Consider the following 15468-nt stretch of genomic DNA (forward strand, 5'->3'; position numbering starts at 1 on the left):
TCGACGGCCGCGGAACTGGTTTTGCGGCGGTACCGGGAGGGGTGAGGGCGGTGAGGGCGGCGGGTGCTGGAGCGACGGCAGCGGCCGCGGCCGGAGGAGCAATAGCAGCAGCCGTGGCTTCCACGGGGCGGGGCGCGGCGGTCGGCGGCCGGGGCTGCAGGCGGCGGAGCGGCTGGGTAAGGCCGGGCCCGGGGCGGGCGGGGCCGCTTCCTCTCGGCCGACTGCCGGGCCTTTGTGTGGGCCCGGGCGGGCGGGAGCAGCGGCGGAGGCCCCGCCCCGATGGTGGGGAGGCGCCGGTCGGGCCGGGAGCGCGGGGCGTGGCCCGGCGGCGGGGTTTCGGGACAGGCCCGGCAGCCTCGCCGCACCTGCCGCCAGGGACAAAGGCGCGCCGCGGCCCGAAAGCTCCCAGCGCCCCGCTTTCCCGCCCCCCGCGGCTGGCCGAGCTCCCGTCGCGGGCAACTTCAAAGCTGTCAACGTTTCCCTTAGTTCCCCGTGCCGGTGACAGGTTGGGAAAGTCTTACATTTCCTCAGCAGTTAAGGGCTTCTTTTTTTGTTGTTGTCGTTTCTTGACGGTTCAGACACAAACTCGCCTAGTAGATGTTTTTTTTTTTAATACTTTCCAGATGACTGTTCGGACTGAGTGTTTTTTTAAATCAGTGGGAGTTGTATTTGTCATGGAGGGCAGATATAATTTTTTTCCGTGCAACACCACAAAGATTCGAGGTTTTAAAATTGTGTACATTTCTGGGTTTTAATATTTTCCATCTCAACAAAATTTTTTTATTGAAAAAGAAGCATAGTTTCGTTATTATAGGATAGATATTGGTGACTTAAAGGTGAAGAAAGATAGGCAGAAATTAAGGAGGAATCCTGAAAAACAAATGACGAATACACGGTATAGTGAATATAGAAATTATTACTACGACTGTAGGAACATGTGTTGGAGTATAAAGCATTACTGTTAACTTGTTTTCCAGCAAATTATCCCTCCTCAGTGATTTCTAGTTTTTTTTTTCCATTTAGTAGTGAGCTCTTTTCCCAAGTACAATTCAGAAGCAAAGTGGATTCAATACAAAAGAGCAGTATATTTCTTCTTTTATGTCTAAAAATTGAAAGTTATTTTTTGAAAAAGTATGTCAAATCAGTAACAGACATTTGTGGATAAATAGAAGGGTTTGACCTCTTGGGCTTTGGGAGTGTCCGAAATACCTAAAGTATTAATGTTCTATCCAAACCCCTAAGATTAGTACATTGCTGTATCTGTGTGATAGGCTAGTCTCAAGACTTCGAACATCATGTGCGGGAATGTTGATTCAGGAATATTCTCTAAGGCAAACACAGGCTGCAACATAATACATATAATTTGTTCACAGGAAGGTTTTTTAAAAAGGCAGCCAGGCATAGAACAAATACTGAAAGCTGAGAACGCTATCTGCCTACAATACAGGAGACCCAGCCGGGTTGGATCCCTGGGTTGGGCAGATCTCCTGGAGAAGGGAATGGCAACCCACTTCAGTAGTCTTGCCTGGACAATTCCATGCACAGAGGAGCCTGGCGGGCTACAGCCCTTGGGGTTGCAAAGAGTCGGACACGACTGAATGACTAACACACAGCATTATAAGTGATTTTTTCCCCAAGATTATTGTGTTAAAGATAAATTACGGCACTAAGAATCACTGGAAATACAGAAGAGTAGTAAAAGTCTATAAACTGTCAGAATACACCATTTGGCTATACTGAGTAATTTTTTCCCGGTTGCACATTGTAAAGTTATTCTTTACTGTCCACTGTAATTTATCATTGGTTGTTAGATTTTGGACATGTGACTGTAATCAATGCCATTTAAAAAGTTGTAACTAAGCTTCAGAATCTATTCCTTTTCTCTTTATAGAAAAATAATTGCTGAATGGATGCTCACAAGCCTTTTAAACTACACAAACTTTTTTTTTAAATATTTTACTTAAGTGCACTTTTACTACATTTGTTAAATAGATTAGTTGATCACTGAAACTGTGCTATAAGTCAGGTGACAAAAATGGATAAATTGCTTTTCTTGTGCACAAGGGAGAATGAAATCCTAGAGTTAAGTTTTAACATTTTTGTTGCACTTTGATATTTCAGAGGCTTCCCTTGTGACATTTCAAAGTGATTTCATGTACATTCATTGTCAAAACAGTCCAAGGGAGATATGTACGCTTTGCATGTGTGCTCACTCAGTCGTGTCTGATTGTTTGCGACCCCATGGACTGTAGCCTGCCAGGTTCTCCTGTCCATGGGATTATCCTGGCAAGAATACTGGAATGGGTTGCCATTTCCTTCTGTAGGGGATTCTGACCCAGGAATCGAACCTGCAGCTCTTGTGTCGGCAGGTGAATTCTTTACCACTGAGCCCTGATATATACACTACTGTTTTCATTTTAGAAATGAAGAAACAGATCTGAGAGGTTGTGACCCAGCCTCAAACAGATCATTAAAGAAGGAAGACCCGTGTCTCTTATTAGTCTTCACTTCTGAGCTCCGGTCTTGTTGCTCCTCCCACCCACCTGGGCACATTGCTTTTCTTGCCAGACTTTCAAAGTACATGTTAAAATGTGTTCTTTAAATGACAAAATATTTGAAAATTATACTTAAGTTGAATCTTTTTGTTGTTATCAAAGTAAATTAATGATTGGAGTTATTTTGGACAATATATGGTCTAGACTATAATCAGTCTTGAATATTCATTGGAAGAACTGAGGCTGAAGCTGAAACTCCAATACTTTGGCCACCTAATGCGAAGAACTGTGTCACTAGAAAAGACCCTTATGCTGGGAAAGATTGGCGGTGGGAGGAGAAGGGGACGACAGAGGATGAGGTGGTTGGATGGCATCACCGATTTGATGTACGTGAGTTTGAATAAGCTCTGGGAGTTGGTAATGGACAGGGAAGCCTGGGGTGCTGCAGTCCGTGGGGTCACAAAGAGTTGAACACGACTGAGCAACTAAACGGAACTGATACACACAGAGAGAAGGAAATGGCAGCCCACTCCAGTATTCTTGCCTGGTAAATCCCCTAGACAGAGGAGCCTGGCGGGCTGTGGTCCGTGGGGTCGCAGAGAGTCGGACATGACCGAGCGACTAACAGACACACAGCATACACCACGCCCTCTCCCCCGCAGTGATTTACGTTTTTTGTTATTTGATTTTCAGTGAGTTATTTATAAAAGTAATTTTGACCTTCTCCCAATTGGTTGAAAGGCTTTAAAAAAAAAAAGAAACAACCTTTCTAAATTTGTGTGTAGTATCTTTTCAATGCTGATAGGACTTTTGGAAAGAAATGTCTCTCTCTGGATTTTTTTGGTGGGGAGGAGTTTACCAGACTGCTCACCATAAGCCATTCTTGGTTTGTTCCAGCTTGCTAACAGTTGGTGTCTCATGTGAGCCTTTCACATGTGTTCATGCTCCATTCCAGCTGTGATTGAACTCTGCTCTTATTGACTAGGGGGCAATTGGGCAGGCATGCTTCGTTCCTGGAATTGACAGTCATTCCATGTGAGTAAAGGGGAACCTCAGTGAGACATCTTTAAGCATGTGAAAAGCATTTGGTGTTACAATGGAAGGAATATGAGATACTGTTAGTGCCTGAGCCTTTGCAGAAGTTTGGTTGGTGCAGGAGAACTGATACACTTATTTTCTCCAGTTCTCTTATCTTTCTTTAGCAGTTCTGCTTGAATGTTTTCTGCCTATTCGTAATCATTTTTACTCCTTTTGACCCTTCTTTTTATTTCCCCCTTCTCTGCCTTGTTCTTCTCTTTCAGTTTTGAATACATTAACATTGAATCAGCACTTCTAAAGCCCTGCTTTCTCCCTGTGGCTTCACTTGGCCTTCAGACATAATGAGGAGACTGGCTTTTCGAGGAGCTGGTTGTGCTCTGGTAAAGCTGGTAAATTACTGATCATCTACATCCTTTCCCTTTTCTGTCCTTCTTTGGCTTTTCCCTTCTACCTTTCTTAAATTTTGTTATCTTTTTCATAGAGTCCTGCCTTATGTTCATCAGATTCACTTGAGTCCTTGTCATAGATTGTTTATAAAAGCTTGGTCCTTAGTTTCTGCGTCTTACTCAACTGAGGCCACTTTATCAGCCTTTTATAAAACAAATAAAAATCAACAAAACTTGGCTGGCCTTGGCCTAAGTCCTTTGAAGCCTTAGCCAGTTGTAGCCAATTGCAAACTAATACACTGTATAACAAACTAAGTCCTAGAGGAAGGAACCGTATGATATTAGACTCAGTTTTTAAACACCATGTGGGCTGTAGTTCAGGGGAAGAGATGAGAGACTTCTTTTGTTTGTTAGTTGGCTACCAGAATTTTTATTTTGTTGGTTTGTTTTGTTCCTGTTTTTTATTCCCTGCAAATCCCTAGTTTTTCTCTCCATATTACTGGCAACCCATTCTTTCAGCTGCTGGTGTCTGTTTCCTGAAATTGGATGTTGATAAGAGACCCTAGGGTCAGTGTTTTCTTTTTTATTTAGAGAAAGACCTTTGAAATTACAGTATCCTATTTGATACTGTTGTTAAATTGTATAAGCATTGTAGGACTTGCTTGGGTATATATCCTTTCCCTCTCGATGTAGCAGGTCATTTCAGTGGTTGCATTTTTTATGTTATAGTCAAATATATATAGTAAAGTTGTGTAAAGATTACTTAGCAGCCTGCCTAAAACTAGAGCAAATATTTACATGTTTCTGGGAGGCCAAGGAGGACCTAAAATCTCATTTTTGAGGTATTCTTCCAGATCTTCTACTGAAATGTAAAGTAGTGAGCTCATGGGGATAGAATACCTCAAAGAACTGAAAAGGTTAGTCTGAATTGACAGAAAAATTTCCAAATGGAGTTTTGCTACTTTAGTTAGCATAGGTATGGCAAGTTGAGTGTTTTCTGGGTTATGTCTTGTGAAGCTTTCCTTACTGAGTGGAGAAAATTTATTTTCAGTGTGTTAATTTTAGGGTACATCTGAAATGCTAGAAGGTCCTCTATCCCCCTACTCTTTTGCCACAGAGTCTGCTTCTGCAGGTCTCCCCCTGACACACACACTCATCCTGGCCTTCCTAGAAAGTGGTCATAATCGTAAGGAACTCTGGGGAAAATAGATGAGGCTGCTCACTCCAGAGCTGACCTCCTTAGAGTCTCTGACCCTGAGGCAATATGCCAGCACACCATTATATGTGGGTGTACTGTGTTATGTGGATTTTCAAACTCCATTCCAGGGTAAATTTGGGGCCAGAAGTGGTTGTCATTCAAAATTGGTAAATACAGATGAGTATACTTTTGCTGAATTTGTCCCATCCAGTGGAAAGTGTAGCATTCTGATAAGTGAAGGGGCTAAAGCAAGGTCTAGGACTTGCATTGAAAAAGCATAGTTAAGCTTCTTTGCAACAGTGAACATATCTGAAGCTTGGTAGCAGGTGGCCAGCTGAGGGCTTGGTGGCAGAGCATAAATTTCAATTTAAGAACATGGCTAATTCTTCTTTATAGAAGAAGTTGGATTCCATGGGTTCCAAGAGAAGAAGAGCTACCTCCCCTTCCAGTAGTGTCAGTGGGGACTTTGATGATGGGCACCATTCTGTGTCTACACCAGGCCCAAGCAGGAAAAGGAGGAGACTTTCCAGTCTTCCAACTGTAGACCCTGTAAGTAACTTGAATCACAGTTTCTGCCTTCTGCACGATTCCCTACCCTTCCTGTAATGATAAGCTGTTAAGATGCAAGGGCTTTCAGCTTCTTTTTCCTCTGGTTTGATCTTCTTAATCTTTGTTTCACGAAAGTATTTAGCCAAAAGCCTTACAGTAGTAGCATAATGTAATATTATGAAATAATAAAGAATATTCTTTTGTCATATAGTCACTTGAGTAACTGTGCTTGCCTGTGCCAAGCTCTCTTGTGGTAGTTGGAATATAACCATGTGTAAGGTGAGCTAGTTTTTCACGTGAAACTTAGAGGCTAGTGTTGGAGAAGCAGAATGTAGACAGATGAGCACATAAATAAAAAAGTAGCCTCAGTTACTGATGAATGCTATGAAGAAAAGTTTGGATGATCCGGGCTGTTTTGGCCATATCTTCAGGAAAGGTTTCTTTGTGATCAGAAGGCACCAGCCCTGCAGAGCGCTGGGGAAGAATGTTCCAGACCGAGGAGCTGGCTCAGGAATGGGTTTGATGTGTTGTGATTACAGAGAGGGTCAAGAGGGAGAAGGAAACTGGCAAGAGTCTGCCCAGCCGGAGTGTACCCTGCGTACTCTGTGGGCAGTGTTAGGAGTTTAGATTTTATTCTCTGGCTGGTAAGAAGCCCCTCTGCTGGATGCTTTTTAAGCAAGGGTGGTATGAACTGATTCGGTTTCAAAGAAAAGAAAAAACACTAGTACCACATTCTGATGAAAGATTTAATCATTTAAATGATCTTAAATAAGGAGAGATAATGTCAGCCTATTTCAGATTTGGGTTCCCATGTGGGAATTTGGGGATTCATCCTTTCTCCTGGCTTTTTTTTTTTTTAATAATCCTAATGCCTACCATGACTTTCTGATCAATTTTCTGGTGATTTTTCTCCTTTTCCTATGTATAGATTGCTGTGTGCCATGAACTCTACAACACCATCCGAGACTATAAGGATGAGCAGGGCAGGCTCCTCTGTGAGCTCTTCATTAGGGCACCAAAACGAAGGTGAGTGGGAGGAGTTTGGTCCTCGGTCCCTGTTGAAAGTGTTTAGTAATTGAGCTTTCTTTTGGAAGGATTTGCTTAAGTGATACTGGGGTCCAGATTTTAGTTTCAGCTGTTAAGATATAGTGAAGCATATTAAAAAAAGTTTTTTTTAATTAAAGAAAAAGTTTTAATTGTCAAAAAAATACAATATGAAATTTGCAATCTTAATCATTTTTAAATGTACAGTTCCACAAGTGTTAAGTGTATTGTTACATAGCAGATCTCCATAGCTTTTTCATGTTGCAGAATTGAAACTCTATGCCCATTAAATAACTCCCTGTTTCCCCCCTCCCCCATCTCCAACCCCTAGCGATCACCATTGCACTTTGTATTTCTGTGAATTTGACTGCTTTAGGTATCTCATGTAAGTGGAATCATACAGTATCTGTCTTTTGTAATTGGCTTGTTTCACCTAGTATAATGTCCTCAAGATTTATCCATGTTGAACTACGTGACAGGATTTCCTTCCTCTTCAAGACTGAATGATATTCCATTGTATACATATACCACATTTTAAAAATCCATTCATTGGTTAAACACTTGGGTTGCTTTCTCTTCTTGGCTATATTGTGAATTATGCTGCAGTGAAGGTGACTGCAAATATAAATACCTCTTGGAGATCCTGCTTTCAGTTCTTTTAGGTATATACCCAGGAGTGAGATAGTAGGATCTTATAGTAATTCTATTTTTACTTTTTTTAGGAATCATCATATTGTTTTCCATAATTATAGCACCATTTTATATTCCCACCAACCATGTACAAGAGTTACAATTTCTCCACATTCTCACTGACACTTGCAGTATTGTAGTAAGTTTAAATCAGAAGGTATGAGTCCTCTGTGATTCTTAATTTTTTGTGTCAACTTGACTGGGTGAAGGGATGCCCAGATAGGTGGTAAAATGTTACTTCTTGGTGTGTCTGTGAGAATGTCTCTTGAAGAGATTAACATCTGAACAGTTAGACTGAGTAAAAAAAGGCCTTCACCATATGGAGCTGGGTATCTTCCAGTCCCCTGAGGGTTTGGATGGAACAAAAGGGCAGAGAAGGGGTGAATATACATTCTCTGTTGGAACTGAAACATTGATCTGTCCTTGGACATCAGAGTGCCTGGTTCTTGGGCTTTCAAACTGAATTGTACCACTGGCTCTCCTGGTCTCCAGCTGGCAGATACTGGGACTTCTTGGCCTCTGTAATTGCCAGTTCTAATACTTATTCAGCAGTGGCCACAGGACTGGAAAAGGTCAGTTTTCATTTCAATCCCAAAGAAAGGCAATGCCAAAGAATGCTCAAACTACCGCACAATTGCACTCATCTCACACGCTAGTAAAGTAATGCTTAAAATTCTCCAAGCCAGGCTTCAGCAATACGTGAACCGTGAACTTCCTGATGTTCAAGCTGGTTTTAGAAAAGGCAGAGGAACCAGAGATCAAATTGCCAACATCTCCTGGATCATCGAAAAAGCAAGAGAGTTCCAGAAAAACATCTATTTCTGCTTTATTGACTATGCCAAAGCCTTTGACTGTGTGGATCACAATAAACTGTGGACAATTCTGAAAGAGATGGGAATACCAGACCACCTGATCTGCCTCTTGAGAAATCTGTATGCAGGTCAGGAAGCAACAGTTAGAACTGGACATGGACCAACATACTGGTTCCAAATAGGAAAAGGAGTTCATCAAGGCTGTATATTGTCACCCTGTTTATTTAACTTATATGCAGAGTATATTAAGAGAAACGCTGGGCTGGAAGAAACACAAGCTGGAATCAAGATCGCCGGGAGAAATATCAATAACCTCAGATATGCAGATGACACCACCCTTATTGCAGAAAGTGAAGAGGAACTACAAAGCCTCTTGATGAAGGTGAAAGTGGAGAGTGAAAAAGTTGGCTTAAAGCTCAACATTCGGAAAACGAAGATCATGGCATCCGGTCCCATCACTTCATGGGAAATAGATGGGGAAACAGTGGAAACAGTGTCAGACTTTCTTTTTCTGGGCTCCAAAATCACTGCAGATGGTGACTGCAGCCATGAAATTAGAAGACGCTTACTCCTTGGAAGGAAAGTTATGACCAACCTAGATAGCATATTCAAAAGCAGAGACATTACTTTGTCAACAAAGGTCCGTCTAGTCAAGGCTATGGTTTTTCCTGTGGTCATGTATGGATGTGAGAGTTGGACTGTGAAGAAGGCTGAGCGCCAAAGAATTGATGCTTTTGAACTGTGGTGTTGGAGAAGACTCTTGAGAGTCCCTTGGACTGCAAGGAGATCCAACCAGTCCATTCTGAAGGAGATCAGCCCTGGGATTTCTTTGGAATTATAAATGATGCTAAAGCTGAAACTCCAGTACTTTGGCCACCTCATGGGAAGAGTTGACTCATTGGAAAAGACTCTGATGCTGGGAGGGATTGGGGGCAAGAGGAGAAGGGGACGACAGAGGATGAGATGGCTGGATGGCATCACTGACTCGATGGATGTGAGTCTGGGTGAACTCCGGGAGTTGGTGAAGGACAGAGAAGCCTGGCGTGCTGCAATTCATGGGGTTGCAAAGAGTCGGACACGACTGAGCGACTGATCTGATCTGATACTTATTCTCTTTTTTCTTCTTCTTTCTCTGTGTGTGTATGTGTGTGTATAACTCCTAGTGGTTCTCATTCTCTAGAGAACCCTGATTAGTATGGTCTTTTAGCTTTTTTCTTCTTTCTCAGGATGGGTTTTTTTGTTTCTGCAAAAGATGCTGTTGGAATTTTGTTAGGTTTTACATTGGTTCTATGCATAGTATTGGTGTACAATATTATGTTTTCCAATACGTGAACATGGGCTGTCTTTCCGTTTTGTTGTTGTTCAGTTCCTAGGTTGTGACATACTCTTGCAAGCTTACGGACTGTGTAGCCTGCCAGCCTCCTCTGTCCATGGGATTTTCCAGGCAAGAATACTGGAATGAGTTGCTGTTTCCTTCTCCAGGGGATCTTTCCTACTCAGGGATTAAACCCACATCTCCTGCATTGGCAGGTGGATTCTTTACTGCTGAGCCACTAGGGAAGCCCATCTTTCCATTTATTTGTGTATTATTTAATTTCTTATAGAAATGTGCAGGTTTTAGTGTTTAAGTCTGTTATCTTGTTGGTCAGGTTTATTCTTGAGGCTCCATTTTGGATTGTTCACTGTTGCTGTATAGAAATGCAGCCGATTTTTGTATGTGTTGATTTTGTATCTTAAAACTTTGCTGAATTCATTTATTCTAAGTTTTTTTGTGTGGGATCTTTAGAGTATTCTGCATATGAGATCATCTGTAAACAAAGATGGTTTACTTCTTCCTAATTTAGATGCCTTTTATTTCTTTTCGTTGCCTAATTGCTCTGGCTAGGTCTTCTAGTACTATATTGAAAAGAAGTGGTGAGAGCAAGCATCTTTGTCCTTACTTTTAAGTATCATATTAGCTATAGGCTGTTTATATATGGCTTTTATTTTGTTGAAGTAGTATAGTTACCATCTATACCTATTTTTTTGAGAGTTTTTATCATGAAAGCATTTATCAAATGCTTTTTAGGCATTAGTTGAGACGATCATGTGGTTATTTTCCATCATTCTGTTACTATGATTCATTACTTTTATCAATTTTCATAAATTGAATCACCCTTGCAATGCAGGAGTAAATCCTACTTGGTCATGGTGTATAATCCTTTCAACATGCTGCTGAATTCATTTCACTAGTATTTTGTTGAAAATTTTTGCATCAACACCACATTCATAAAGGATGTTGTTCTGTAATTTTCTTGAAGTGTCTTTGTCTGGTTTTGATATCAGAGCATTACTAGCTTCACAGAATAAATAAAATTTCCCTCCCCTTTGGAAAAGTTTGAGAAGAATTGTTCTTCTCAAGAAAAATGTTTGGTGAACTTCAACAGTGAAACCATTAGGTGTAGGGTTTTTCTAGAACTTTTCTCCTAGGCCAAGAGGTTTTTGATTACTGATTCAATCTCTATAATGGTTATATGTCTATTCAAGTTTTCTGTTTTCTTCATATTGTTTTGGTTGGTTGTATGTTTCTAGGAATTTATCCCTTACTTTTAGGATATCCAGCTTATTGGTGTACAGTTGTTCATACTAATCTCTTACAATTCTTTTTATTTTTGTGGTATTGGTTGAAATGTTCCCTCTTTCATTTCTGATTTTATTTTAATCTTTTTTTCTTAATTAGCTAAGAGTTTGTAAATTCCATTAATCTTTTTTAGAAACCAACTCAACTTTGTTGGTTTTTTTCCTATTCTCGATGGTTATCTCTACTTTATATATTATTTCCTTCCTTCTAGCTTTGGGTTTAGTTTGTTCTTTATCTGGTTCCTTGAGAGTGGAACACATTTTTAAAAATTATTTAATGGCCTTTAGAATAGCAGCAAAGTTACATTTATCATAGTTAAAAGGGATCAGTTTTTCACAATATGCAGAGGCCACAGTGATTATTTTCACCTCGCTTTCTCTCTTTTCTCCCTAACTTTTGGGCTTGACTTCTGTCGTCCAGTGGAGCAAAAACAAGTTGCTGGTCCCAGTATGCACCTGGCACACACTTCCCTGTGGAGCTCTTACTCTCCCTGACTAGAGCAGCCTTCCTCTCTTGCTGTCAAAATAATATCACTGTTCTTCTCAGACTCTGACATTTGAAGTTATTTGTTCTGAAAACATAAATGACTGTGATAAATAGAATAATGACCCCCCCAAAAATGTCCGTCTTCTAGTCCCTGGACTCCATGAATATGTAGGATTACATGGCAAAGAGAAATTAAGTTTGTTAGTCAACTCACTTTGAGTTGGAGAAGTTATCCTGGATTATCCAGGTGGTCCCAGTGTAATCACAGGGATCTTTAAACAGGAAAGAGGGAAGCAGAGGAATCAGTCACAGAGAGGTGTGAAGATGCTGTGCTCATTTCTTTGTACTTGGAGGAACGGGGCTACAAGCCAGAGAATGCACATGGCCTCCAGAAGCTGGAAAAGGCAAGGGAATGAATTCTCAAGAACCTCTGAAAGGAACGTGAACACCTTGCCTTTTAACTCAGTGAGACCCATTTGTGGATTTCTGTAAGATGAGAGATTTGTGTTGCTTTAAGCCATTAGTTTTGTGGTTAATTTGCTGTAGCAACAAAAGGAAATGAATACAATGAGTTAATTAAAGATTTAGATCCATTCATGAATGTTGATGTCATAGTGTGTAGCCAACAAGCTCTAGGTTGAGCTGAAGGCAGCCTCTCACTTCTAAGAGCCACCAAGGATGTAGTGTCATCATCCCGAGTGAGGAGAGCTCTGTAAATTAGTCATGCCAGAAAAGAAGGTTTTTTTATCTAATGAGGTAACTATCCAGATTTCAGTTGGTTCATCAGTAATAGTCTTTTAAAAGTTGTCATTTAATTAGCCTATCATAGTAAAAGCCTGTATTTATTGCTTTTTTAAACCTGTGCAGTATTCCTATCACAATTTAGAAGTGATAACTTGTACAAGTTCTCAGACTAAGTATAACCAGAATTCAGACTCAAGTCTTTCTGTTTCTAAAGCCTGTTCTCTTACCCAGTATGTTATATACAGAATGCAGTGCCCCTGTACCTCATGGAACAGGACCACCCACTTCTCTGCTGCCAGCTGAGGGGCCGAGGGTACACGCCTTGGGTGCTGGAGCACTGTCTTCTAGCCTTGGTGATGTGGTACCTCAGAGCGCCACTGCTGTCCCCCAGGGCTGTGCCTACCTGCATCTCTGCCCCTCCTCTGTTGTGCAATGCGTGCTTTCTCAAGAGCTTGTGGGAAGTAGTATTCTTCTCATAAGTAGTATTGTAGTATCACTCAGAGCCACACAATTGTGAATTTCTTTTTGAGACTTTGTTTTGATTAGTATATTAGGCTGTTGGTACTCGAGCATCTAAATTAGCAAAGGCTGAGACAAGAACAATTGCTTTCTCTCAGATACATGTCCTATTCTGTGAGGTCTTCAGGGCCAAGATACTCTCTGTCTCTTTATTCTGCTGTGCCTGGGGTATCGCCCTTGGCTGCATGGTCTAAGGTGGTGCACCACCAAAATGACCTTCCAGCCCGTAGGAAAAAGAAGGCGTGTTAAGGAAGTGACCTGGACATGGTACACTTCAGCTCTTGCATTGGCCAGAACTTAGCTGCAACGAGACTTAAGAATTTGGCCTTTAGTACCCAGGCAGCAGCTTAGAATGCTGTCATCTTGGGAAGGAGGGAAAATAGATTTAGGTGTAGCCAGCAGGCTCTGCACATGAGGCAGATTAGTTCTCACTTTTCTGGTTAAATTCTTAGCTATGCTTTGGCTATGCTATGGCCATGTTACAGCAGGGTGCCCTCATCTATTGTTGAAAGAGAAAATCTGTTCAGACATGTATTTCACAGTCTTCTGTGTACATATGTATGTGTACACAAATGTCTGGGAGAATACTTACAGCTCTTAAACTTGGGATGAATATAGACAGATTTTACTTTTCTTTCTTTTTACTTTTTTTTTTTTAGTATTATTTGGCTGAGTCGGGTCTTAGCTGCATCATGCGGGATCTCTCATTGAGGCACACAGGCTCCAGAGTGCTCTGGCTCAGTAGTTGTGGCTTGTGGGCTTAGTTGCTCTGTGGCACGTGGGATCTTAGTTCCTCAACTAGGGATGGAAACCGTGTCCCCTGCATTGCAAATGTTAACCACTGGACCACCAGAGAAGTCCGAGGTTTTACTTTGCTTTCTGTATGTTGATTTAAGTGGGGAAGATCAGGGCTGTTTCGTTTTCAAAGTGGGGGGACCTTGTTTTGACCAAATTATGTAGTGTGGAATGTTTGGATCCTGGTCCTTTTTTTCTGTATGGTAATTCTGAAAATGTTTGTGAGGAGCCCCCTTGCAGGGCTTCCGGGATATAGTGTCCTTTCTAGGTTATGTGTCCTTAACGGATTCCCAGTTGTCTACAGATGATCGCCTGAGGGTTTGTTGAGGCCCAGCCTCAACAAACAGTACACTGTGGCCCATGAGGGCCAGGTGGAGAGAGCCATCTTTGGATATCAAGTGAACACAGCCCTAAAGCTTGCTCTGAGAAAGTCCCTTGGTACCACTGGCAGCATTGGTATTAGGTCTTCATTATCACCGGCTGAGCGCCGAAGAATTAATGCTTTTGAACTGTGGTGTTGGAGAAGACTCTTGAGAGTCCCTTGGACTGCAAGGAGATCCAACCAGTCCATTCTGAAGGAGATCAGCCCTGGGATTTCTTTGGAAGGAATGATGCTAAAGCTGAAACTCCAGTACTTTGGCCACCTCATGGGAAGAGTTGACTCATTGGAAAAGACTCTGATGCTGGGAGGGATTGGGGGCAGGAGGTGAAGGGGAAGACAGAGGATGAGATGGCTGGATGGCATCACTGACTCGATGGACATGAGTCTCAGTGAACTCTGGGAGTTGGTGTTGGACAGGGAGGCCTGGCGTGCTGCGATTCATGGGGTCGCAAAGAGTCGGACACGACTGAGCGACTGATCTGATCTGATCACTCGCTGAGACTTTTATGTTCTTACACTTTTTGAAGAGCAGATTGAATGCTCCTTTTATCCCCTCAGACTTAATTTTATAAATCAGTAAAATTGTAAACACTTGATAAGGGTTTTTAAAAACCTAATTTGTTCTTCCTTTTCCTTTCTGTAGAGTTTAATCTAGAGTCATTAGTTAAGGCTGAGCAAGGGTAGGAATCTGCAAGGGAGACACGCGATGGGCGCACAGGAAAGGGCTTGGGGACAGTAGCCGCGTCGCAGGCTGCTTTCGTGGAGCACAGGCTCTGGGTGTGAGGGCGTTGTTGGTTGTAGGATGCCGGCGTCAGTAGCTGTGGCTTGTGGGCTCTGGAGCACAGGCTCAGTGGTTGTGGCACGCGTGCTTAGTTACTCTGTGGCATGTGGAATCTTCCCAGACCAGGGATCAAACCTGTGTCCCCTATATGGGCAGGCGAATTCCTATCCACTATGCCACCAGCAAAGTCCTGAAGTCCCTTTTTGTAGGAGAGAAACACTAAATTCTTCATCAGCTTACTCTCAAATGGTTCAGAAAAAAACGCTTTTTGTACTATGCTTGAAATTTTTATGTTAATATGAAAAGCTTTTAAAAATTAAATGCACATGACTGAAACATGTGTCTTAGCAACCATGGTGTTCTTCATAGTTGTAACTTACCCTCTTACACATCTAGGATGAGTTTTATCTACCCCTGAGGGAAAATTGAAAAAAAATAGCTGATTAGGTAATTTTTCAGAAGATTTCCTTGTCTCGTGGAACTTTTGAAAAAAGCCAGAAGAAATAATAATAAACATCCATGAACCAAAAGCCAACTTAAAATGTTATTATAACTACCTTTAAAGTGTCCCCTTTCCTCCAAGAGATAACCATTATCCTGAATTTTGTGTTTATCATTCCCATGCCTTTTTTTAAATATAGTTTAGTCATGTTTGTTCGTGTATTATGCTCTTTTATCTTTGGTAAGCTCCTTGTGCCAAGGGCCTCATCTTTTTCTTTTGTAACTTAAGTACTTGATGTTAGAGCACCATATATACTAGGCACTTGATAGCACTTGGCAGAGAAAGTTCTGTGGTCACTACCTGAAGAAGGACAGTCCATTTTGTAAGTTTATAAAATGCTTTGAAGCATACCTGTTTTTTTGAACCCCACGAAAGGTAAGTCATTTTCATTTGCAGAAGATACCATTGACATGGTTTTAGTATTGGT

The 15468-nt window shown here is 41.6% G+C and overlaps 1 protein-coding gene across 39 annotated transcripts in view; it reads left to right on the forward strand.

Moving 5' to 3' along the window:
- The first annotated feature begins 44 nt into the window (after positions 1-44).
- Positions 45-15468, forward strand: part of PBRM1 (polybromo 1) — a 108718-nt gene continuing 93294 nt past the window's right edge. For 11 of the 39 annotated variants that reach the window (XM_070776539.1, XM_070776547.1, XM_070776526.1 and 8 more), the window contains exons 1-3: positions 518-3922; positions 5514-5666; positions 6595-6692. In XM_070776539.1, the coding sequence (XP_070632640.1) occupies positions 3875-3922; positions 5514-5666; positions 6595-6692 (299 nt within the window). In that variant the 5' untranslated portion in view covers positions 518-3874. The other 28 variants (XM_070776538.1, XM_070776548.1, XM_070776527.1 and 25 more) reach the window with 17 other exon arrangements.

This window comes from Bos indicus, chromosome 22, assembly GCF_029378745.1.
Source record: "Bos indicus isolate NIAB-ARS_2022 breed Sahiwal x Tharparkar chromosome 22, NIAB-ARS_B.indTharparkar_mat_pri_1.0, whole genome shotgun sequence".
NCBI lineage: Eukaryota > Metazoa > Chordata > Mammalia > Artiodactyla > Bovidae > Bos > Bos indicus.